Here is a 25160-nt window from a genome sequence, read left to right as displayed (position 1 = left end):
ACCAATAAAGCACATTTTGCGCTGTGCAGGTGTCAAATGAGAGATTTCAATTTCCAAATGTTTCACATCAATATCGTTTCTTGAAAGATATTACGATATAAAGGAAACAGATGCTTATCGCCAAAATGTTGGGCATAAAAAAATGGAAATAAACAGTTTGATGTCAATATTAAGGGTGGCATGGTGGCTCAGTGGTTAGCGCTGTCACGTCTCAGCAAGAAGGTCACTGGTTTAAGTCCCAACTGGACCAGTTTGGATTTCTGTGTGTATTTTTCACGTTCTTCCCGTGTTTGCGTAGGTTTTTTATGGTTGCCCTTCCAGCTGCAACACAGTACTGGGAAACATCCATACACACTTATTCACACTCATACATACGGCTAATTTAGTTTATTCTACTCACCTATACCGCATGTGTTTGGACTGTGGGGAAAACTGGAGCATCCCAATTAATCCCACGCCAACAAAGAGAGAACATGCAAACAACAGTAAACATGTCAGGATAAATAATTCAAATAAATCAGTGACTTCTGCTGTCTTTATTAGTTTTAAAAATGCAGATTTCTTTACGATTTAAAATGACATTTTTGGATATCTTTTCTGCTGGAGATACTGTTGCCCTTAAAAACTAAAAAAACGTAAATAAAAAAATCTTACATATACCATAGGAAGGGTGTAACATAAAATTTTGGCGGTTTTAAAACCTTCCAAACCTTAAAATCTTCCAAACCCTTCCAAACCGCGCAGTGCTTAATTGACTACACAAATCATGTTTCTTGGTCCTCAACAATATTTTAAGCTAATGTGCTTTTTTTGTTTACAATCATTCTCATTGGTTGGTGGCTATTGTTTTGCGCGCAGTGAGCAGCTGAAATAATTAATGGCATTGTGAATATGAAACTGTGCTTATGGATCAGGAAAGCGGGAGACCAAAGGAAAGCAATCTCAAGTCAGCCAGAAAACATGACAGAAGAGTTAACTGTGGGCTCTTCTTGAAGATTGATTTGAGTCATTTAATCATTTTTTTCACTTCACAATAATATTGAAGTGAACAGAATAGTGATTGTTCATCGGATGTATGTTTGTAGCTACATGTTTTTATTATCCATGACTGATCTATAACATTATATGGCACAAAATTATTAAAGATTGTTCAGAAATGTGATGCTCTTTTTTTTTTGTGCTACCACCATTTAATGATGTCATGTTCCGGGAAAACTGACATTGTGTGGTGGACATCGGTCATGGAGACTTTTATTTCCTGGTTTTGTTCCGGAAGTTATTAATTTACAAAATAATCTCTGAAACCATGCTATACCTTGAAAACTTTTAAAATTCCATGCCTAATTTCAGAAAAAAAGGAGATAAATCAGTTTTTGTTTAAGTTTTTGTCTCCAAAGCTAATTTTAAAACATAAAATAAATATTAAAATTAATTTAATATCCAAAAGATTTTAAAATATAATGTTAAATAGTTAAAAATCTCTAAATGAATAGAGAGTGACCTGTATTTACAGTGGCACAGTTAACAAAACACAGGTCTGTTTGTAGCTTGTGTATAGCCTTATAAAGTTTCTTCGAGGAGGAAAGATTGTCCTCTTGAGTTTAGAGAGCAAAACATATAGTGTGAGGCTCCTAAACACTCTCATTGCCTCTCTTCAAACACTGAGAGCTTATAAATCTTCTTTAACCAGGTCTTGAAACATACTAGTGCTCTAAAGAAGTCAGCTATATGGTCTTTTTCTTACGGTGGAGGACTCCAATAAACATTTAAACGTGTTTCTGTGTTCCTGTTTGCTGTGCCTGTGATGTACTGCTCTGCGGGCATTAAGCTGCTCCAAGCTCACCATTACCAATCAATGGCGGACTGTTGACCTTTGACCGGTGTCGTAACTGGAGCCCGTAAGTTTGTGATAAAGCTGCATTTGCATGGTGGAGACCCCTCGAGACCGATACTGCTGAAAACTGATAGCCTTTGCCAGCCTCTGTACTATTGGTCGGACTAACTCATGTTCATTCATTGACTGTCTGTTTGCTAAATTTAGCATGCCAGCCTCCAAATTTTCATCCCGCTAATTGCCATTGAGTAGATATCAGATCTAAAATTGAGTCCACTGGAATTTCAACAGTCCTGTTTATCCTGTCACTCATGTTATCATGCACAAACACTGGTGGAGGACGTACACAAAGCAAGTACTTGAAAGTACAGTTAGCCTATAACTAAATACCCCATATAGCCATATATATAGAAATGTTCTGTGCTAACAAATGTGAACACAAAATATGATAATCGGCAAGGCATAATGTATTGACATTTTATTAAGAAACATGCAAACACACTGGTTTTATATCTGTTACAGCATGTGTTACAGCAGCAAGGAAGATTAATGGCCATTTATTTGTGTTATTTTCAGTTTTGATTGATACACAGACATGGACATGTCCACCATATCAGGCTTTTCATGCTTAAACAGTTCAACTTTTTTACAGCTGATTAAGTTAATGCATAATTGAATGCATGGCTCATTTTGAGTCAGACCTGTAAATTGACTGAGAGACTTTCAGATCATTTGAATCTGTGAATCACTGACTGGAGAACTTCTCTAACCAGATCATTTGAATCATTAAATTTTTTTAGCTTGATACTAACTCTGACTGAATCATGTTAATCAGTGAATCGATAACTTGAGAGTCATTCTGACCAGATAATTTGAATCATCACATTTTTTTTTAGCTTGAGACTCACTCTGACTGGATCATTTAAATCAGTGAATCGTTAACTTGAGAGTCACACCAGTTCATTTGAATTAGTACATTTTTACCTGGAGAGTCACTCTGACTACATTATTTGAATCAGTAAGTTTTTAACTGGAGACTCACTCCAACCAGATCATTTGAATCAGTAATTAACTGGTGACTCGCTCTGACCAAATCATTTGAATCAGTTAATTGTTAGGTGTGTTCGACATGAAGCATGACTGCAGCCGATAATCAACAAATTTAACCGAACGCAGGCGGGGGCAAAGTTGAAAATGGAGCCATCAATCCGGACAGTTCGCGGGCCCAAAGTTGCTGCATTTATAAATCTATTTATTGAAATAACAACCAAAGATATACAGTACAAATAAATCAAAATACAGTCTCTACAAACTATAGTTCATTTTAAAACAATAAGGGAATTGTTCATTATATTTAAGTAGCCTAAATAAGGAATGCATGATAAATAAGGGGAAAACGAGAGGACACATAAAAAGGAAATAAATATCTACAAACAGGATTAATTTGGATAATGAAAGCATTTTTTAAAGAGCACTTTAATCCAAAAAGATTGAGCAAAAGGAGAAAAATAAATGAGCTAAACTTTAAGTAGAAATTTACCAAAAAGAGCCAGGTACATCAATGTCACTTTTAAGATATCTGCATAAACAGCTTGACAGGAAATAAAATATTTATTAATCATATATTTTTATATTTAATCAAAAAATGTTACTTAATTTGTTAGGAAATCTTTAAAGGGGTGTCAGGATCAATGATGATTATTTCGTTACAAGTCTGTAAGACTTATTTGAGTTAATATTTTGGTTATTTACTAAAATATATCATTTAAATTGTTTAGCTGAAATCAGTAGTCTAAAAAAAGGCTGAATAAATCCATCTAGTCATCAAGAACATTATTTAACAAAAGATAATTACTGCAGTAAAATATCTGTAGTCTTTTTATAAGCATGATGTGTTCAAGATAGAGATGGCATAAAAAGTAAATTGTTTATTTTTTAAATTTATGAGATGAAATTTGTCTAATAATAAACCCGAAACACATGTGGTTGTTGTCATGCGGTGAACTCGGCCAATCGTGTATTATCGGTGTCGTCATCAGAGCTCAGGCAGTCGCTCTTCGGATGTTGCACTGGCTGAATTAGTCGTCTGATCTCTGAGCGCTGTCACAGCACTTTGATGCCACATGTGACAGTCACGTGGCGTTGGCACAGCATCAATCTGGACAAAATTTCTAACCGACATGCACCTCTTTAAGACAGATTTCAATTGTTCTGCACAGCGCTGCATGAAGTCAAACGCACCTGGTAACTTAAAAGTCACTCTGACTAGATCATTTGAATCAGTACGTTTTTAACTGGAGACTCACTCTGACTAAATAATTTGAATCAGTGAATCATTAACTGGAGAGTCACTATGACCAGATCATTTGAATCAGTGAATCATTAACTGAAGAGTCACTCTGACCAGATCATTTGAATCAGTGAATCATTAACTGAAGAGTCACTCTGACCAGATCATTTGATTCAGTGAATCGTTAACTCGAGAGTCACATTTACCAGATCATTTGAATCAGTGAATTGTTAAGTCGAGAGTCACTCTGACCAGATCATTTGAATCAGTGACTCAATACCTGGAGATTAGCTCTTCAATTAATAAATAACACAAAAGAATCAGCTTGTTCACAAATCTAATATGACTGTTACGTTTCTGAATTATTTCAAAACAATTTGCTTTTTAAGTTTCCCAAAATAAATATACTCTGGTAAAATTCATATTTGATGTCAATAAGTAATGTGCTTATAAAAGTAAACACTAATGTGTTACAGTACACCAATGTTCACAAGTGTTCACGGCTCATTATATAAGGATATTATTAGTCTCATTGTGGAGTTGGGTTACTTGCACTTTGCACTCGTTTCTTTTGGTTTCCTCAACTGGACCCTCGTCCCCTTTTTTTTTTATGAACATTTGGGATTTTAGTGACTCGCACCTCTCAAACAATAACTTTACACACACACGTTCCTCACTTTCCTGCCAGTGCATAAGAACATGCCTCGTCTGATTTAGGGTGTAGTGTATATAAAAGCAGGATTGAGTTACACCTCGGCTTTAATTGGACTAGTGGTACAGTGTGCCGCTGTCACAATGAAAAATCGGCCTTTCAGGGGCATTGGAATGTCTAACCGCTAGCTTGTCAGTGGATGGAGGGAAAGAAGAAGTTAATTGTTCACTGGCGCGCGTTCAAGCTCTGTCGTAATTGCACAGAAATCTCGAGGAGGTTTCAGCGCCGAGGCTTTATTTATTTGCCTCCTTCCTCTGTTTTAAAGTCGACTGTGCTGAAATGGGCCCCCGGGCATCCAGGGGACCCCCTGAGAGAGGGCCTCCATATTTTTTTTCCTACACTCAGCCTGGTTCTCACTGGCTGGCATGCTGAGTTCAGGCCCTAGAATTAATTAAGCCGCATGCCTTCCTGTTGATCCCACCACTACACAGCCGCTGGCCCAAATGGTGGACTTCCTCCTCGTGGGATGAAATCCCCTTCAAATGAAGAAGGCAACGTGAAACGCTGGGATAGAGGGTATTAGTATGGCATTTGATCTTAGTAAAGTGGATCAGAATCTTGTCTTTCCAGACTATTTAATTCAGAAGGCAGAGAATATTAGCATACACACAGGATCAAGTGCCCACTATCGCCATGCCATGTAAATTTATAGTTAAGCAATTAATCGCACACAGGTGCAGGTGGTTACAAATCGTATTTATAAAAATTGTACACAGTAACCAAACTGAGCATCTACAGTAAATGTCTCTCTCTGCTTTTTCCATGGGACACGAAATGACAGCAAGTAAGGGCCCTCTTCACACCTGGTGTAAAGATGTGCTATCATCAGCGAAATCACAAGTGGACAAAAGAGTCATTACAGTTCACATTACCATTCACATCTGCAGTATAAGGCCCTGATCACATTGAACACAATTTTTGCATTCAGAGGTGCATCTCTTGAATGATGTACTAACGGCCGCAAGCGTTTTGCATGCTGCTTATGAGCCTTGCAGTTAAAAAAGTAAACTCTGAGTGGAAAAAGCGTGTTTCATCAGTCGCATCTTTTTCGTTCTCTAATCAAATAAAAGCAGAGGCGGGTGTTCCGTTTAGGTGACAGCAGTGTTTGTGTTTTCAAGATGACTACAGAGACTTTTAAAGACAGAGGAGAGACTAGCGGTTAGTGTTTTGAGTTACCCAGAGCTGTATGACTTCACATGTCTTGAATATAGCAATATTATTAAATAATAAAATTATACCAGTATCAACAGCAAGACTCACGCACAATACGCATCTGATTCAGGCATTGCCTTGCACACTGCACTTTTTTCTTGTCAACAAAAAGGCATTGTGGTGCATCTTTTTTGAAACATAAAATGCCTGTTTTGCCCATGGTTGTGTGAGTTCATTGGTGCTCCAGTTTCCCCCAAAGATATGCAGTATAGGTGAATTGGGTAAACAAAAATGTCTGTAGTGGAGGGTATGGGGGTTTCTCAGTGCTGGGTTGTGGCTGTGGCGGCCTGTGGTAGATCAGGGACTAAGGGTAGTGAGTGAATATTTCTGATGAAGTCCTAATACATATTTTATTATGTTTTACAGTTTTAATATGTAAATCTGTTTTTGCTTTTATTCAATTTGTTTAACAAATATTTTAGAACAGTGAATGTAATTATATCAGTGTTTTTGGAAACAGTCATTATGCAAAGGATCAGGAATTGATCACGCAAAACGATTGACCATCCACCACATACATTACAAAGTTTTTGAGAAATAAGTCACATTTTACAGAACTGTATTATTATAGCTAGATTATTTTTGCATGGAGAAAAAGATTAAACATATCGGGACTAGAAGGAGAACATTATATTTTATACATTTTCTTGACTCTATTGCAAAACCATTAACAACAAACTTTAAATCTTTCTCTCCAGCATGTCCTACTGAGTTTATAATTGAGCCTAGCAGACAGAGAGAAAGAAGGTGGTCTTCAGAGGCTGCATTTAAACACAATGTGTATGTCCACACAACAATAGCAATCCAGTAGAATGTGTTGTTGACCACCTCCTGACGTGGTCGAAAGTGGACAAGCTCAAAACCTTTTATACCCTTTCATACCTCTACTTAGCGTTGTTTACTTGTGATCAGATTGACAAAATCTTAATACTATTTGTGAACATAGACCTTGACTTATTGGTATTGCCAGATCTTGCAGAAAAATCTATTATTACCTTCAGCGAGAAATAATGCTTGCTTTTGTTATTAACTCCCTAAAGCTCAAAGATACCAGGCATTTCGTATAATATATAAATGGACTTGACAAAAATCTAGAGTCTGTAAAGCAGCCTTCAAAACATAAATAAAATATGACACCTCTATCAGCAGTGGTTGAATTTAAATCACCTTTCTTAGGTAGAAAATAGTAAATAACAACTACCAAAGACACCAGAACTTGGTTTCATAAATTCTGAAATTATGGCTTACAACAATTTCAGGATTTATGTCCATACAACTGTTAACAACTAATTGAGGGGATTCACTGTTGTATTTTAAATGTGGCCATAAATTTTGTGCAAATGACGATCAATATAGGTATAATGTTCTGTTTATCCCAAACATTTTTTTATATATTGAGTAATTGTTGATTTAGGTTTTTTAGTTAATTTCTTTTGTAAACCTGGTTGTCAATTTCAGTCTTAGAACTGAATTTTCTAAGCCAGAACAGGATTAAAAATAAAGGGCCCTATCATACACTTGGCTCATTAAAGCGCAAGTTGTATATGCAGTGATTTGTTTTTATTTTAAGACCAGCACAACCCTAATTTTCACATTTTGCGTCACATTGTTTAAATACCAAATCCATTTGAGCCACTTTGTGGACTTATGGGTGTGCTTGTCTAAAAAGTTTAAGGCACATTGTTGGCGTGTTGCTATTTTGAGGTATTGAAATAGACTGCCCCATTGACCAACTAAAAACTGGTCTAAAGTCTAGCGCAGAGCACATTAGTTATGGGCCTATGCAGGTCCAAACGCTTACACATTGCTTGACACACTCAGGAAGGACACCAGTACACAAATATCTTTACAAATGAAAAAATAAAGGATTAAAATGTTACAATAACTATTATTTTTTACATAAATATAAAAACCTCTCCCTAAGATGCCTTCTTCATGTCGGGGGGGCTTTTTCAGTTTATTCATGACAATTTGTATAACATTATTATTATTAGCAGTATTATTTATTATGGCGACATAGTGGCACAGTAGGTAGTGCTGTCATCTCACAGCAAGAAGTTTGCTGGGCCGCTGGTTCGAGCCTCGGCACAGTTGGCGTTTCTGTGTGGAGTTTGCATGTTCTCCCTGCGTTTGCGTGGGTTTCCTCCGGGTGCTCCGGTTTCCCCAACAGTCCAAAGACATGCGGTTCAGGTGAATTGGGTAGGCTAAATTGTCCTTAGTGTATGAGTGTGTGTGTGAATGTGTGCTTGTGGATGTTTTCCAGAGATAGGTTGTGGCTGGAAGGGCTTCCGCTGCGTAAAAACGTGCTGGATAAGTTAGCGGTTTATTCCGCTGTGGCGACCCCGGATTAATAAAGGAATTAAGCAGACAAGAAAATGAATGAATGAATAAATGAATTATTATATGTTTATTCATATTTTCTTTAATTAAAGCAAGTTTAGATTTTTCCACTTGTCAGGTTTTGGAGATGTATAAGCATCACCATATGGGGCATAAGAATAGGAGTGTTTGGATATAACTCAGCTTTTTGACCACACTTCATTATTATTGTTCAAGAAATAGTTTTGAAACAAATCTTTGAAATAAATATTTGCGCTTAACAAGCCAAATTATATGTGTAGGCTAACCAATGTCTTTAGTGGAGTGTGTACAACACTGTTTCCTTATCCACAAAAGTAAAGAGGCTGAATGAAGGAGGCTCGTTCTTTATCCTCACACTGCAGATGGTCTATTTAAATGTTTTCCTGCTAGTGAAGTGTTCAGTTTTTCAACTTACAAAGTTCGCCATGTAAAAAGCAAATACGGCATGGCGCGACGCAACTGATTCTTAAAGGGAATAAGAGATGAGACTCTGATTGGTTTAATGCACGTTATGCTCAAAACACACCCATAAAGCTTCGGTCACATTAGAGTTTGAGCATGTGATATTCTGTTGTGTGGCACTGCGAAAAGGGGCAGGATTAAACCAGCTTATTAGACATTTGAAAAAGCGAGCGATTGCTTTATGTTTTAAATTTCTGTCCGGTCTGACGCTTTGCAAGCTTATGAATGAAAGTCTATGGGAGGAAAAGCCCAGTGTGACCGCAGCTTATCTCATTAAGAAAATATGCACATTCCTGTTAGACCATGCGCCAGGACGCAAACCTTATTTTTCCCTTCTTAAAATGGCAAAAGTGGATTCGGACACGCCCTTAATTATTTTGCCCCATGCGCTTTAGACTTTGAGCCTAGATTGTTAAAATAGAGCCCTTAAAGGTGAACTGAGATCCAACTGTCTTCAAAATGTACAAGTACTGTGTTGAGCAAACTGATTGAGGTAATCAGTATATTATAAACACAAGCTGCTCTTGACATGTTCAGTTATGGTGTGTTTTTCATCTGTATACATACAGTGGGTTAAAAATACTTCTCTCATTCTGTTATGCATTTGTTCTGTTTAGTCTGTTTTCTTATATTTCTTCATTTTAATTGAAGATTGATTCTGACTGGCTGCCAATGCATTTATTGGTTATCAGCTGAGACAAAATCATTTGGGATTATTGTCAAAATAGTTTTTATGATTGTTGCGAATGGGGTTTAAATCATAAATTGTCTCTGTTTTCTGTATATGTTTTCTGATTAGTAGAGTTCCTTCAGTCTAAAAGCAGGAATTTGAGGTATGTGCTATATAAGGCAGAGGAGCATGTGTGTATACATGTGATAGCTCGTCTGTGTGTGTGTATGTGCTGAACGAATACGATTCTCCTCAGCTTAGAGGGACACTACACAGGGGACACATAGCTGGCATGCCTCTCCATGCTTGCCTTTATTACTGATATCCTCTTTCCTTTTTCATCATTTTCACCTCATAGTTCTGTCTCTTCCGTGGCTGACTTCCCAGACAGTACACCTCATCTGTAGATTCTGAGATAAGCGAACGGATGTTTTAGTTTCTTGAAGAAAAAGTATTGTTAAATGGTGGAATGCTGTCTTATTCCTGACTTACCACAGTAAGACAAGTGACGTGAACAAAACTAATAACTGGTTCATTAGACAATGAAAGTATAGATTTTCAGATTGAGTAAGCGAACATGTGACGCCAAAATAACTGGAAAGGTGCATGTTATAATCAAGGGGTGCGAACATGTGAAAAAAAGTAGATTCATATATAATAATAATTATAATTGTTGAACATTTTAAACAGATTCTGCAGTTGAGCAAGTACTGTTTTCCAGAAAACACACAAAACAGATCAAATAAAAAGGAATTGATTAATGATTTTGATGTTAGTTAGTTAGTTAGTTAGTTAGTTAGTTAGTTAGTTAGTTAGTTAGTTTGTTTGTTTGTTTGTTTGTTTGTTTGTTTGTTTGTTTGTTTGTTTGTTCGTTCGTTAGCTAGTTAGTCAGTTAGTTAGTCAGTCAGTCAGTTAGTTAGTTAGTTTGTTTGTTCTTTAGTTCATTCTTTAGTTAGTTAGTTAGTTAGTTCTTTAGCTCATTTTTTAAGTAGTTAGTTAGTTAGTTAGTTAGTCAGTTAGTTAGTTAGTTAGTTAGTTTTTTCGTTCATTTGTTAGTTAGTCAGTCAGTTAGTTAGTTTGTTTGTTCTTTAGTTCATTCTTTAGTTAGTTAGTTAGTTCTTTAGTTCATACTTTAGTTAGTTAGTTAGTTAGTTAGTTAGTTAGTTAGTTAGTTAGTTAGTTAGTTAGTTAGTTAGTTAGTTAGTTAGTTAGTTAGTTAGTTAGTTAGTTAGTTAGTTAGTCAGTTAATCAGTCAGTCAGTCAGTCAGTCAGTTAGTTAGTTAGTTAGTTTGTTAGTTAGTTAGTTAGTTTGTTAGTTAGTTTTTTCGTTTGTTTGTTAGTTAGTCAGTCAGTTAGTTAGTTAGTTTGTTTGTTCTTTAGTTCATTCTTTAGTTAGTTAGTTAGTTCTTTAGTTCATACTTTAGTTAGTTAGTTAGTTAGTTAGTTAGTTAGTTAGTTAGTTAGTTAGTTAGTTAGTCAGTTAATCAGTCAGTCAGTCAGTCAGTTAGTTAGTTAGTTTGTTTGTTCTTTAGTTCATTCTTTAGTTAGTTAGTTAGTTAGTTAGTTAGTTTGTTCTTTAGTTAGTTAGTTAGTTAGTTAGTTAGTTAGTTAGTTAGTTAGTTAGTTAGTTAGTTAGTTAGTTAGTTAGTTAGTCAGTTAATCAGTCAGTCAGTCAGTTAGTTAGTTAGTTTGTTTGTTCTTTAGTTCATTTTTTAGTTAGTTAGTTAGTTAGTTAGTTAGTTAGTTAGTTTGTTTGTTAGTTAGTTAGTTAGTTTTTTCGTTCGTTTGTTAGTTAGTCAGTCAGTTAGTTAGTTAGTTTGTTTGTTCTTTAGTTCATTCTTTAGTTAGTTAGTTAGTTCATTCTTTAGTTAGTTAGTTAGTTAGTTAGTTAGTTAGTTAGTTAGTTTGTTAGTTAGTTTTTTCGTTTGTTTGTTAGTTAGTCAGTCAGTTAGTTAGTTAGTTTGTTTGTTCTTTAGTTCATTCTTTAGTTAGTTAGTTAGTTCTTTAGTTCATACTTTAGTTAGTTAGTTAGTTAGTTAGTTAGTTAGTTAGTTAGTTAGTTAGTTAGTTAGTTAGTTAGTCAGTTAATCAGTCAGTCAGTCAGTCAGTTAGTTAGTTAGTTTGTTTGTTCTTTAGTTCATTCTTTAGTTAGTTAGTTAGTTAGTTAGTTAGTTTGTTCTTTAGTTAGTTAGTTAGTTAGTTAGTTAGTTAGTTAGTTAGTTAGTTAGTTAGTTAGTTAGTTAGTTAGTTAGTTAGTCAGTTAATCAGTCAGTCAGTCAGTTAGTTAGTTAGTTTGTTTGTTCTTTAGTTCATTTTTTAGTTAGTTAGTTAGTTAGTTAGTTAGTTAGTTAGTTAGTTAGTTTGTTTGTTAGTTAGTTAGTTAGTTTTTTCGTTCGTTTGTTAGTTAGTCAGTCAGTTAGTTAGTTAGTTTGTTTGTTCTTTAGTTCATTCTTTAGTTAGTTAGTTAGTTCATTCTTTAGTTAGTTAGTTAGTTAGTTAGTTAGTTAGTTAGTTAGTTAGTTAGTTAGTTAGTTCGTTAGTTAGTTCGTTAGTTAGTTAGTTAGTTAGTTAGTTAGTTAGTTAGTTAGTTAGTTAGTTAGTTAGTTAGTTAGTCAGTTAATCAGTCAGTCAGTCAGTCGGTTAGTTAGTTATTTGGTTTGTTCTTTAGTTCATTCTTTAGTTAGTTAGTTAGTTAGTTAGTTAGTTTGTTCTTTAGTTAGTTAGTTAGTTAGTTAGTTAGTTAGTTAGTTAGTTAGTTAGTTAGTTAGTTAGTTAGTTAGTTAGTTAGTTAGTTAGTTAGTTAGTTAGTCAGTTAATCAGTCAGTCAGTCAGTCAGTTAGTTAGTTATTTGGTTTGTTCTTTAGTTCATTCTTTAGTTAGTTAGTTAGTTAGTTAGTTAGTTAGTTAGTTAGTTAGTTAGTTAGTTAGTTAGTCAGTCAGTTAATCAGTCAGTCAGTCAGTTAGTTAGTTAGTTTGTTTGTTCTTTAGTTCATTTTTTAGTTAGTTAGTTAGTTAGTTAGTTAGTTAGTTAGTTAGTTAGTTAGTTAGTTAGTTAGTTAGTTAGTTAGTTAGTTAGTTAGTTAGTTTGTTTGTTCTTTAGTTCATTCTTTAGTTAGTTAGTTAGTTAGTTAGTTAGTTAGTTAGTTAGTTAGTTAGTTAGTTAGTTAGTTAGTTAGTTAGTTAGTTAGTTAGTTCAGAAAGCAGACAGTTTACTGAGTGTTTAGGATATGTGTCATTCACTAATTAGATTTCTTCATTTGTTCAGAAATCACAATAAACAGGCTAATAAGAATTATTCATTTATGGAATCAAAACTACTACTTATTGTTTGAAGTGTGTTTAATTCTCTTAAAATAACTGACTTGTTAGAGTCATTTGTTTAGGATTCTGTACTTGTTGTACTGCATTTGTTTGCTTTAGTAAAAATAACAGGCTCAATAGAGTCATTCAGGAATCACACTGACTTTACGGATTGTGTTAATTAAGGTTGCAGATTATTTTCTTAACATAATTTGATTCAATACAAATGACTGACTCTGGGTCATTTGTCTAATCAGACTGCAATTATTTGTGATGTAAGTCTTTAATTTATTCAATGAATTGACTCACTAGAGTAATTTGTTCAGGATTCTGGCTTCACACATTTTTGTAAATGGGTTTGATTCACTAAAAAAGAGCCAAAACATTAAGAGTGATTTTAAGGAATCAAACTACACTTGGTTATGCAAAATGTCTTTGATTTATCATATGAACAGACTCTTTAGAGTCATTCATTTAGTAATCAGACAACATTGATTGTTCAGTAGGGGCTCAGATTGTATTTGATTCATTATTTAAAATGTATTTGATTCACTAACTATAAATGAATTATAAGGAGGCAGTCATCTATATGGAACTTTTCCGAAAGACTTCATTCATGACTTCAAAGAGTCATTCATTTAGGAATTAAACTACACTTGGTTGCAGTATGTCTTTGATTTAATCATATGAACAGGCTCTTTAGAGGCATTTATTTAGAAATCAGACTACAAGGATTCTTCAGAATGTGTTTGATTCACTAAAAAGAGCAAAGTCCTTAAGTAACATTCATTAACTTGTTGGGTTCTGGTGTGAATTCAAATAAGTATAATGATTGAAGACAAATCATTTTGAGAGAATGGCATTCAGCAGGTCCACCATCATTTCAAGAATGGGTTACAGAATAGGGGAAGGTGGCAGCATATGAAAAAAATACATATAGGGGGATATTATTTGGCATTTTTGTAAAAAGAATAAGGTCACTGTGGTGAGACGCACAGTTATATTTATCTTATTTGATTATTATTATTATTGCATTATTATTTTATTTATTTATTTATTTTTACTAGTTATATTTTCTCTATGTGTGCTTTTTTATTTATTCAGTTTATATTATATATCTGTATTTACTGGATTTAGGATAGCAACATCTAATTACTGCAACTGCCGCTGATGGGGAGGGGAGGTGAAAGGGGGTGTTAAAAGGATGTTAAAATGTGTAAACTGATGGTACTGTTAAATCTTTAAAAATAATTATCATAAAAAGAAGCATTGATTAAGCCATCAGACTACAGTTGGATTCATTATTTAAATATTTATCTGGTTCATCTATATGGAACTTTTCCAAATTACATTGTAAATATGTTCTTTGTGTCCATCCATATAATTTTTTTCTTTCCCTCTTTGTTTTTTTTTTTGTCTTTGTCTTTAAGATTTGGCGGACAACTTGGCAATTGACGACTTGACCCTCCACGAGTTGCTCCTGACCCCCAGACTGGCCACAGACGCACACGGTGGATCATCAATACCTGGAGCAGCACATGTTCCTACTGCAGCCTTCATCTTCACCATCACCATCATCATCTTCATAACACTGGGTCTTCAGTGATTAATTCTTCTTCAAATCCAGAAACGCTACTGATGCCCATATGTACATAAAGCACCACGACTTTTTGGCCAAGGATAAGAATGTTTCCTCTTCTCAGCCTCAAGTCTTACTATATGAACCTCTTATTTTCTATATTTTTGTGAGGATCATCGAAACGCTTAAACTGAAAACTCATTCTCCAACCGCATGACCAGCATTATTTCTACATACAGAAATCATGTTGTTTCCCTCTGTGCTCGGATGCCACACAACAGCCATGTGTTTTACATTGAGCATCGCCTCCCCTCCGCTATACACATGCAGTTTTACACAAAGGCCAAAGCCTTCTGGAGGAAAAGGAGCTAAATCGCTTTTTAAAAAGACAAAGAGGCTCAGCTTTTGTGAGTGAATGGGCACACTTAAGGAGAAGGAAGCGTGACTGACAGAGACTGAGAAGATGTTGAAGCTCGAGCGTCTCTCATGCATACACTGGATTGAGCTTCTCCTCGACCACTCATTTCCTGAGCAGTAAATGACCCTTGGAGTGGAGGACATCAAGGCTTCGGCATGTCGTTGTGAAACACTCGACCCAGCTGCAGTTCATTTACAGGAAAAGCGCTTTTAAACGGTTTTATTAGAATGCTGACTTTCCCTTTTCAGAAATTGCGGTATTTTATAATCGCTCTTTGATTCCGTCACTCATTATCTCTCTTGCTTTTTCTGTCATTCCCTCGTTTCTTGTATTATAATCATGTGATTAAAGTGTCCTCTTAATTCGACACCCTCAACACTTCCTAATTTCCGCCCTCCCTTTCGCAGGTCGCTGTAGCATTTGCATTAAAGGAGAGGTAAGTCTTGTTCATGTCAAAAATGATAACTGTAACGTTAAATATGTTATCGCCCACACATTGAGTTTTGTCATCTGTCGCTCAAAAAGAATGACTTATTTTTTTAGGATATTAAAAAAAATTGACTCTGGACCCCAAAATTAATCCTGTTGCATGATTAGACCATTTTGAGGGATGTAAACAACAACAAGGGTCCTAACGTATTTCCTGTTTTACATTTTAATACTTTCTGTGGGTTTTGAGAATCCAAAAATGTCCACATATTGATAATAATGTTATGATAGCTGTTTTAGCAATGAGTTATGATTAAATGACCTCTTGTTACAGTTATGGATTAGTTTGACAACAATCAGCAAATGTTCATGGGCCAGTGACATCTGTCGCTTAAGGAATGATTTATTTTTTAGGATTTAACAAAAAAATATGTGACTCTGGACCCCGTAATCAATCTTATGTTGCATGAATAGACCATTTTGAGGGATGTAAACAATAACTATGGTCCTAACATATTTTGTTTTACATTGTTTTATTTTCCATAGCTCCTGCGAATCCAAAAAGGTCCACATATTGATAAACAATATCATGACAGCTGTTTTGATTTATTGAATTGCCTCTTGGTACAGTTATGAAATAGATTGACAACAAGCAGGAAATGTTCATGAGTCAATGACATGGTGATCCTGGATTAACATCTATGTTGTTTCTGGAACATCATTTTTGTTCCAAAATGTAATCCATACTTGTTCCCTACCCCTAAACCCAAACAAAACTGTAAATTATTCCCAAAATCAGAGGGGAATAATAGTTGGATAACAATCATGTAGAAGTGCATTAACCTAACCGTAAGCCTAAACGGTAAACACATCCCTTCATTTTAAGTATTCTGATTGGAATGTTGTTCCAGGATGTTAATGTCCTACTTGGTCAAATCAGGTTGGCGATGACATGACCACATTGAAATGGTCTATATATTTGTTGCCAAATTTACATTGTATGAGTTCAAATGATACAGTTTTGTTTTATGTCAAATATCAGTACAATATTAAGTAAAGTTCCGTGAAGACATTTTTTAAATTCCCAACTGTAAATATCAAAACTTAATTTTTGATTATCAATTTTTATTAAGAACTTGTCAGTATTTTGATTATTTTGAACCATCAGATTTTAGATTTTTAAGTAGTTGTATGTCATATACATGTACTATAAGCCATATACAACCCATACACACCTCAATGAAAAGCTTATTTATTCAGCTATTACATGATGTTTACCCCTTTGACTGGTTTTGTGGTCTGAGGTCACATATTGATTAATCAGAATCTGTTTGATTAACCAAAAAGAATGAAATATTAGGAATAGAACTTTTTGACTTAATAGAATCATTTGAATAGAAATCAGACCACACTGTAAAAATGCTGGGTTCCACACAAATGCTTCATGCTGTCCTAACACAAATCGATTAAGTTTACTTAATTCTTTTTACAAATTTAAGTAGATTGAACATAAAACAATTGAACCTTAAGAATTCTGTTAAATCAGCTCATTATAGATAGGTCATTTGAACAAGTAGCAAATATTATTTTTACGCTGATTGTTCAGAACTTTTGGAGTCAGAAATTAAAAAAAAAAAATGTTTTTAAACTTAAAGGTGTGAAACTTCCGGTGAATGTGTGACTATCAGCACTTTTTATTCTATGATCAGGTTTATAATCTGGTTTATAATCAGAATATGGTCAGTTAAACAGACCTAAGCATTCATTTAGTTAAACGAGATGAAAAGTAAATTGAAAGCACCACGAGAAGCAACACTTGAGCACTGAACTGTCTTGTACAATATAAAATACTGCAGTCAAATAAATATACATATCTTAAATGTTGACACAACACAATGCGATTTTATGCAGTGTTTCTTGTTCGTTGTGTGACCCACTTTAAACTGACTCAATCAGGCATTGATTTCCAACAACTCAGACCTTAAACACAGCGAGTACAGAATGACATCACAGTTCACCGGAAAGTCTCAGGCTGATTTCTTGACATCCACAATAATCAAGCATATGGTCAAATAAAGGATTAATTCTGATTGGCTATAAATCTTTTATTGTTCATTAGCTAGAATAAACATGTTTTTGACATCTATCCTTCTATTTGTTGTGTGGGCAAATAGTTTTTAGAGCTGTATAGGCATTGTTATAGTTACTATTCTTGATGTGAACAGGACTTTAAGGCGGTTCATCCAAAAATGAAAATTCTTCCTCGTATTATTCCAAACCTTTTCAGTAATGTGCGCAACACAAATAAAGATATTTGTAATAAACATGCTAAACATATTCTTTTTATTGCTCTCCTAAGCTTGGGTCAGAGATTAGGGAGGAAATGAAGAATTTGTTAGGTAATTGTATTAATTTGGTGGGGTTTCTTGCACAAAAAGTGTTATGTTGCCTCTTAAAATTAACGTTGAACCACTTGACTCGCATTTATGTCTTTGCTATCTTTCTGAGCCTTGAAATGCTAGTTGTGTAAGCTGGACGGACCAAAACCTCATTACAAATATCTTCATTTGTGTTCTGCAGATGAATGAAAATGTTTTAGGATTTGAAACAACATGACGGCGAGTAATTAATGACAGAATGATCATTCTTCGGTGAACTACCTATTAAAGGTTTTCTTCTTTGTGAAAATCATCATGTACAAAGGGCTAAAGCTGTGATTTTTGAGTGGGAGAGCTAGTGTTTACAAATGCCCACTGTTTTCCTTTCATAACCTGTGACGTAATTCCTGACTGATCTCTGTACAGTGCTCTTAGGCATGTCGTCAGCTGTTAAGTGTGAAGGAGCACTTTAAACAACGTGAAAGAATCAGCTTCATTGTGTTCGAACCCAAACTGGAAGGGTTCACTGAGTCCTGCAAGTCTGTAGGACTTAAGCTCTTTTTAAGTGGATTTTCTGTAATTATATTATTGCAAAGCACTTAAACTCAAAGTATTTGTTTATTTGTTTGTTTGCTGGTGTCTCCTCTCCCATTACAGACAGCTATCTAAATTTATTAGCGGTTTGACTTCCTAGAATGTAAACATTGGGTTTTTCAAAGTACTGATTGTTTGAGCAATCTTGTCAACTTCTGATTGAACTAGATCTTTGTTTGTCCATGAGGGATATTTTATGTACTTGCAGTGCAACATCCAATCATCTTATTTATTCATTCATTTTCCTTCGGCTTAGTCCCCTATTTATCAGGGGTTAACTATTCGCTAACTATTCCAGCATATGTTTTACACAGCCGATGCCCTTCCAGCTGCAACCCAGTACTGGAAAACACTCACACACTTTCGCATTCACACACACTCTCTTACATTACAACCAATTTTTGTTTAACTCAATTCACGTCTTTGGACTTTTGAGGAAACCAGAGCACTTGAGGAAACCTGCACAAACACAAGAAGAGCATGCAAACTCCACTAAGAAACAGCAACTGGCCCAGCTGGGACTCGAACCAGCAGCCTTCTTGCTGTGAGGCCATAATGCTAACCACTGAGCCACCGCGCCAAGCATTTGATATTTGATATAGATCACACTGACAAACATAGTTGTTTTTACAGTTTTGTTTTGGTGCACAAAAGTGTTCTTGGAGCTTCGTATGACTACAGTTGAACTACTCAAGCTTTATTTTGACCAAGTTTTTGGTTCCTTTTAGAACCTCCCGGGACTCTTGCTGTCTTTTGAGGGTCAGAGAGCTCTTAGATATTATCAAAAATATATTAATTTGAGTTCTGAAGATGAACAAAGGTCTAAGAGGATTAGAACAACATGAGGGTGAGTAATTAATAACAGATTGTTTGGAAAGACAACGTAAAATAATGGCCATAAAATCACAGAAATTTACCGTAAAATTACAAAACATTAAATTAAAAAAACTTAACGGAAATTTTAATTTGCGGTAAATTTCTATAATTTAATAGCCATTATTTTACGGTAAATTTCTGTAATTTAAAGTTTGTTATCTTGTGGTACATTTCTGTAATTTAACAATAGTTATTTTACAGTAAATTTTTGTAATTTAACAGCCGATATCTTATAATAAATTTTGTAATTTAAAGTCTATTATTTTACGATACATTTCTGTAATTTAACAGCCATTATCTTACGGTAAATTTCTGTAATTTAAAGTCCGTTATTTTGTGGTAAATTTCTGTAATTTAACAGCGTTATCTTACAGTCACAGCCGTTATTTTACGTTTTTTTCCGGCACCCCAGCTGCTGAAAAAAAAAAAAGTAAAAAAACAGATTTTTTTTTACAGTGTAGGATGAACCAGAACTAATCCTACAGCATGTAACAAGATACCCCAGATTTTACAACACCACCAGTCTTTATGGTAAAAATGTTGTTTTCTTTAAATTGAAAACAGTTTTTCACAACCCCATTGACCCCATACTTCATGCAATGCTGTTTATGTGATTCTTAAAAATAACACAAGTTTTTTTAGGCCTCCTTCCACAAAAAGTCAATGATTCCCAAAGTTTTTAATATGGTCAACTGCTGTGTCCAATTCAGGTCTTTTTTTTTTTTTTTTTTTTTTTTAAATCTGAATAATTTGATATAGCCATCGCTTGCTAACAGTTGTGGCTATAGTGTCCGCTGGGACATGCAGACACTCGGATGCCAATTTCTTAATTCAAACATTTGTTTTACTTCATCTCAGATTTCTTCGTAATTTTCTTTTGTTTTGATTTTCACAGCTATCATTCACAGCCTGCATAATGATGGCTTAACTGTGGGTTTTTGATCCAGAAAATGTTGTGGTTATTTAAATGAGTCACAGGTAGAGGCCAATTATAAGCCAATTGTGTGCTTGCTGATTCAATTATTTTGCATATGTGTAAAATTCGTGTTTCTGCTCGAGTTTAAGTGCTTACAAATAAAAATACTGCATTTTAATTATTCAAAGAGAAAAGGCAGATTTTTAACAGGATATAGTTCATCCAAAAAATTAACAGAATCATTATTTTTCGTAACCTCATGGAACACAAAAGAAGATATTTTGAAGGATGTTGGAAACTGGTAGTCATTGATGTTCTTAGTAGGAAAAGAAAAAGACTCTGGTCAGTGGTTACTCAACATTCTTCAAAATATCTTCTTTTATGTTGAACAGAGGGGACAAAACACTCGTAAAGATTTGTAACGAGTACAGTTTGAATAAATGACAGAATGTGAATTATTGAGTGAACTGTTTCTTTAAGGGTCTTTTGCAAGGCACTGGATTTATACAGTAATACACTTTATAGAAAACTGTAAAAGTAATATAAACACTAGGCTGCCAGGATAAAATAAATGTGGCCAAAATATTGACACACACATACTCTCATACACACACAATCAGTTGAACTGAAACAATTGGCTTGTTGTCACACGGTATGTATTAAATGAAGGATGTGCTTCTGCCAGTAACGGAGTGTGTTGAGTGCTGTAATTAAACTCTGATTTCTGCAATGCTGTTTATACTGGATCTGATTGTGCAGTGTTGGGGGGGTCCATTTGGCACATTCGAGCATACTCGAGCTTGGCTTGAGCTGATCAATAACCTCTGACGGGGAAGAAGGGTCAAAATATATCTCTTTATTCAGGCCAGTCTACAGTTAACTCAGACATTAAATCAGTGGAAAAACTGTGCTGTCTGTACATTCTGAATATTCATACTGCTCAAAACCGGGACATTTACAGTACAAATTCTGTTTATTTGTGACAATACCGTTTGTGTGGTATATCTGAGAAAGTTTTCATGTAAATGATCATTAAATAAAAATGTTAAAGTTGCAGTTGTAATAGTAGTGATTGTTGTGATGTATTTCTGAATCTTTGTAGAGGGAGATTTGCATGTTACTTGCTGGAATTTGAACTTGAATAGGGCTGCGCGATACGGGGAAAATATGCAATATTGTTAAGTGTTGCGAAAACTATTTTTCTTACAATATAACTAACTTGCAAAACTTTATTTTATTATCTTTTGATTATACTAAAATAAACAGGTAATAGCTCAACCCAGGCTCATTCTGAAAATGTACCTCTATACACATTTCCAGAGACCGTCAAATACGTCCAAGTAGCGACTTTTTTTTTTTTTTTTTGCAGTTTTTGTCTTTGTGAATCAACGAGAGGCTGCTGTGTGCGTTATTTGAGATCTCAAATTTCTCTCGCAAGTTGCCATTTGCACCTGCTGTTCTCTCGGAAATCCACTAGAGGCCGCTGTCGACTGATTGTTTTACTGACTGACCAACCAATTGACTGACCCACCCTCGCCCTTCCTTAAACCCAACCAATAGTATTTTAAAAGCACAGATTGACTTGCAATTCAGAAAAAGAAAAGCCCTCATTTGATTTTAACATGTTTTGCCACATTCTCACCCTGTTATTTAGTTGTTTATTTAAATTTTTGGCTTCTGTTTTTGATTTAGCTGCTTTCAGGAACCGTTCTTAACTGGACTCGACCCATGCCGTTGTGTTCATTCCCTCTTTGCGCTCAAGTCCACCAATGTACATGTTAAACTAACTGGACAAACTGGTAACAACCGGAAAGCCATCCATACGGAGGTAAGCGGTCAGCTGGTAAACGTGAAAAGGAATGGCGTCATACCACCTCTTACTGTTCATTTATGAAAAAGAAATGCAGCCATACGTACTTCTGGATAGATAATTCACAATCTCCAGAAATGTATATAGAGCTACGTTTTTAGAATGAGCCTGTGTTGTAATAGCTACTTTTCAGAGATAATTAAATCTAAAAAAGGTGAAAATATTTAGATTTTAAGACACCAAAAGTGACTGAAAACCTCTGTGGAAAATCCAGCCTGAAAATTTTAGAAAATGTATGATTTTAAAAAGGAGGCATGGTATCCAACCCCACCCTTAAACCCAACTGTTTCTGATTCTTATTTGCTGTTGTAAATTTCCTTTTTTATCTCTCGTGTCTTGTATTTTCAGATCTAGATTTACCTAACTAAAGGTCCCATCTGAATGGTCAGATTTAGATAAACAACCTATGCACATAAATGCTTGCCATGAATTGTATTTAATTACATTTATTACACTTTCTGCAATATGGATATGGCATATACTATTACCGTGAAAACAATAATAATTGGATATATTGTTCAGCCCTAAATTGAAGTCTGTTCGCACTGTGGTTGGGCCCCATTTAATTTAGGTCCCCAAAAATGTTAGGGTTATTAGTTCTGGTAATTTTCTTGTACCGCAACTGATGCTCGTTAAATGATCATTATTAATTAATAGATTATTTAATTTGATTTAATGACCAAAAAATACTGTAATTCCATTAAATCCTTGGCACAACATGTATTATTTTATTGATTTTCTTTTCGGCTTAGTGCCTTTATGAATCTGGGGTTGCCACAGCGGAATGAACCATCAACTTATACAGCATATGTTTTACACAGAGGATGCCCTTCCAGCCGCAACCCATCTCTGGGATTTCACCTGTACTGCATGTATTTGGACTGTGGGGGAAACCGGTGCACCCGGGTAAACCCACGCTAATGCAGGGAGAACCTGCAAACTCCACACAGAAACGCCAACTGGCCCAGCCAAGGCTCGAACCAACAACCTTCTTGCTGTGAGGTGAGAGCACCACCTTAAATGATTCATACATTTAAAAAAATATAAAAGTCAAATAAAAGTCAAATATTCCATTTTAAATAATGTCTTATTCTTATCTGTATGAGCAAAAATAAGGAGTTGTTTATTTGAGTTATTTGAAACATTTTTTGCTCTTTGTGCGGGTAGGTTATAGTTTTACTTTGATTTGGTTAATCGGTTTTTTGACTATACTGAGCTAGGACAAACTTTTCAAACTTGTGCAGAAAAGAGAAATTTTGGACATTTTTAAAGCTGGAATAAAAAGAACTGGATTATTTCACAAGATTTTTATCTTGCCAGAGAGGTTTTTAAGTTATTCTTCTGGCAGAACAGTAACCAGGTCACAGAGTGATGTGGGTGGAGGAAAACATTTTCTGACTCACTCCTTTAAAACACCTCCAAAGTGGCTCAATAATATTTATATCTGGTGACTGTGCAGGCCATGGAAGATGTCAACTTCACTTTTTTTTTTTTTTTTTTTTGACCACTCTGTCACCAGTCTTGCTGTGTGTATTGGTGCATTATCCTCCTGATACACGACACTTTCTTCACGATACAATGTTTGAACCATTGATTGCACAAGGTGGAACAAGAACTAAAATATTTCATAAGCATTTTTGGGGTAGTTTAAATGTTTTAAAAAGGCATTATTTAAACAATAAATAAGCATTGTTAGTAGTTAATTCTTTTGATGCAAAATAGGCTAAATGACATGGCACTTTTGCTATTTTTCATTAAAGGTCCTGCCTTCACTTTAATGCAATTTGTGCTATGCCACTTGCTTTGAATTTTCTTTACAATTAAATAAAAGTATGTATTTGAAACGTTTTGTTTTAAAAATGTTGACAATACTGATCTTTTAGAGAAAAAAGGTCAGGGTTTTGAGTTAACATCTCTAAATTCTGACTTTTTTATCACAGGCTCCCATTTGCCTTTGTATCTACTGTATATGCAATTCTCTTTTTAGCCATGCATGTGTGTCTTTTCAACATTAACTGCCTCAAGAAACAAAAACTAATTGCATGTTGACGTAATTACAGGAAAGTGTCATTGAATAGCACGTTATCAAATCCACTGATCTCCATTTTGTCTTGATCATCTGGTGTCAGCTGACCAGAGCTGTCAGACACACCTGTGGTGCTTCACACCCAAAGTTGCAAATTAAACCTTATTTAGTCTGTGTTTATATTCTGTCACCCCTCCCCACAAACACACACTCTGACAAACACACAACAATCCCCCCGCTGTGTTTAACAGACTTTATCTTGTTACTAACCTCATCTGTCGGAGAGGTCAGAATGCTCTTATTTTTACACTTTGGTTTTGAGCAGATTTGGATCCCGTTGTGTCTTTTCTCTCCTGAAGCAGTGTAAGGGGCTGCTTATCAGACAAGAGAGGCTGAGCAGAGCTGTTGGTTACACTGTGAATGTTAATGGACGAGTGAGAATGGGCAAACAGGCCCATTGAAATGCGCAGGTTGAATGTTTTCTTAGGGTAATAAAGTGGCTATACAGGGATCCCCCATTTTTAGCAGCAACTGGTCCTCTTTGTTTAGGGTGGCACAGTTAGGCAGGCTAATTGTGTTCTGCAATTGTTGCTAGGACAATGTATTTGCGTTTCGGCTGTAAAAATCATTTTCATACTTAAGGACCACTATGAGAATGCTGTCCAGTTTTGCAGTACAAGTCTTTAACAATTTATTAGTTTCATTGAGCTCAATCAATTTAGGTCAATTGTAAAATGACAACTCATTATCTATGCTTTCTTGTGGCCACAACCAGATTCTAAGAGACGTGAGCACATCAAAAATCACAACTTCAAATAAACGTAAAAATATTTATTTAGTTAATTAGTTAGTCAGCCAGTCAGTCAGTTAGTTAGTTAAATAGTCAGTTAGTTAGATAGTCAGTCCATTAGTCAGTCAGTCAGTCAGTTAGTTAATTAGTTAGTTAGATAGTTAGTTCGTCAGTTAGATAGTTAGCTAGTTAGTCAATCAGTTAGTTCATCTGTTAGTTATTTAGCTAGTTAGTCAGTCAGTTACTTAGTTAGTCAGTTAGTTTGTCAGTTAGTTAGCTAGTCAGTCAGTCAGTCAGTCAGTCAGTCAGTTAGTTAGTTAGTTAGTTAGTTAGTTAGTTAGTTAGTTAGTTAGTCAGTTAGTCAGCCCGTCAGTCAGTTAGTTAATTAGTTAGTTAGTTAGTTAGTTAGTTAGTTAGTTAGTTAGTTAGTTAGTCAGTTAGTC

General features: G+C 35.0%; 1 protein-coding gene across 2 annotated transcripts in view; it reads left to right on the top strand.

The window, feature by feature from the left end:
• Positions 1-21094, top strand: part of gpc3 (glypican 3) — a 296476-nt gene extending 275382 nt beyond the window's left edge. Inside the window, exons 8-9 of one of the 2 annotated variants that reach the window (XR_015506644.1) lie at positions 14272-19210; positions 19306-21094. Coding sequence is in view for 1 of the 2 variants with exons in the window: in NM_001305618.1 (NP_001292547.1) it covers positions 14272-14447 (176 nt within the window). In the remaining variant the exon portion in view is untranslated. Of the gene's footprint in view, positions 1-14271; positions 19211-19305 lie in introns of those variants that run through there. The other variant, NM_001305618.1, reaches the window with a different exon arrangement.
• The last annotated feature ends 4066 nt before the right edge of the window (positions 21095-25160 follow it).

The sequence above is a fragment of the Danio rerio genome, chromosome 14, assembly GCF_052040795.2.
Source record: "Danio rerio strain M-AB ecotype USA chromosome 14, GRCz13ab, whole genome shotgun sequence".
Lineage (NCBI taxonomy): Eukaryota > Metazoa > Chordata > Actinopteri > Cypriniformes > Danionidae > Danio > Danio rerio.
This window is presented reverse-complemented; position numbering and strand designations above follow the sequence as displayed.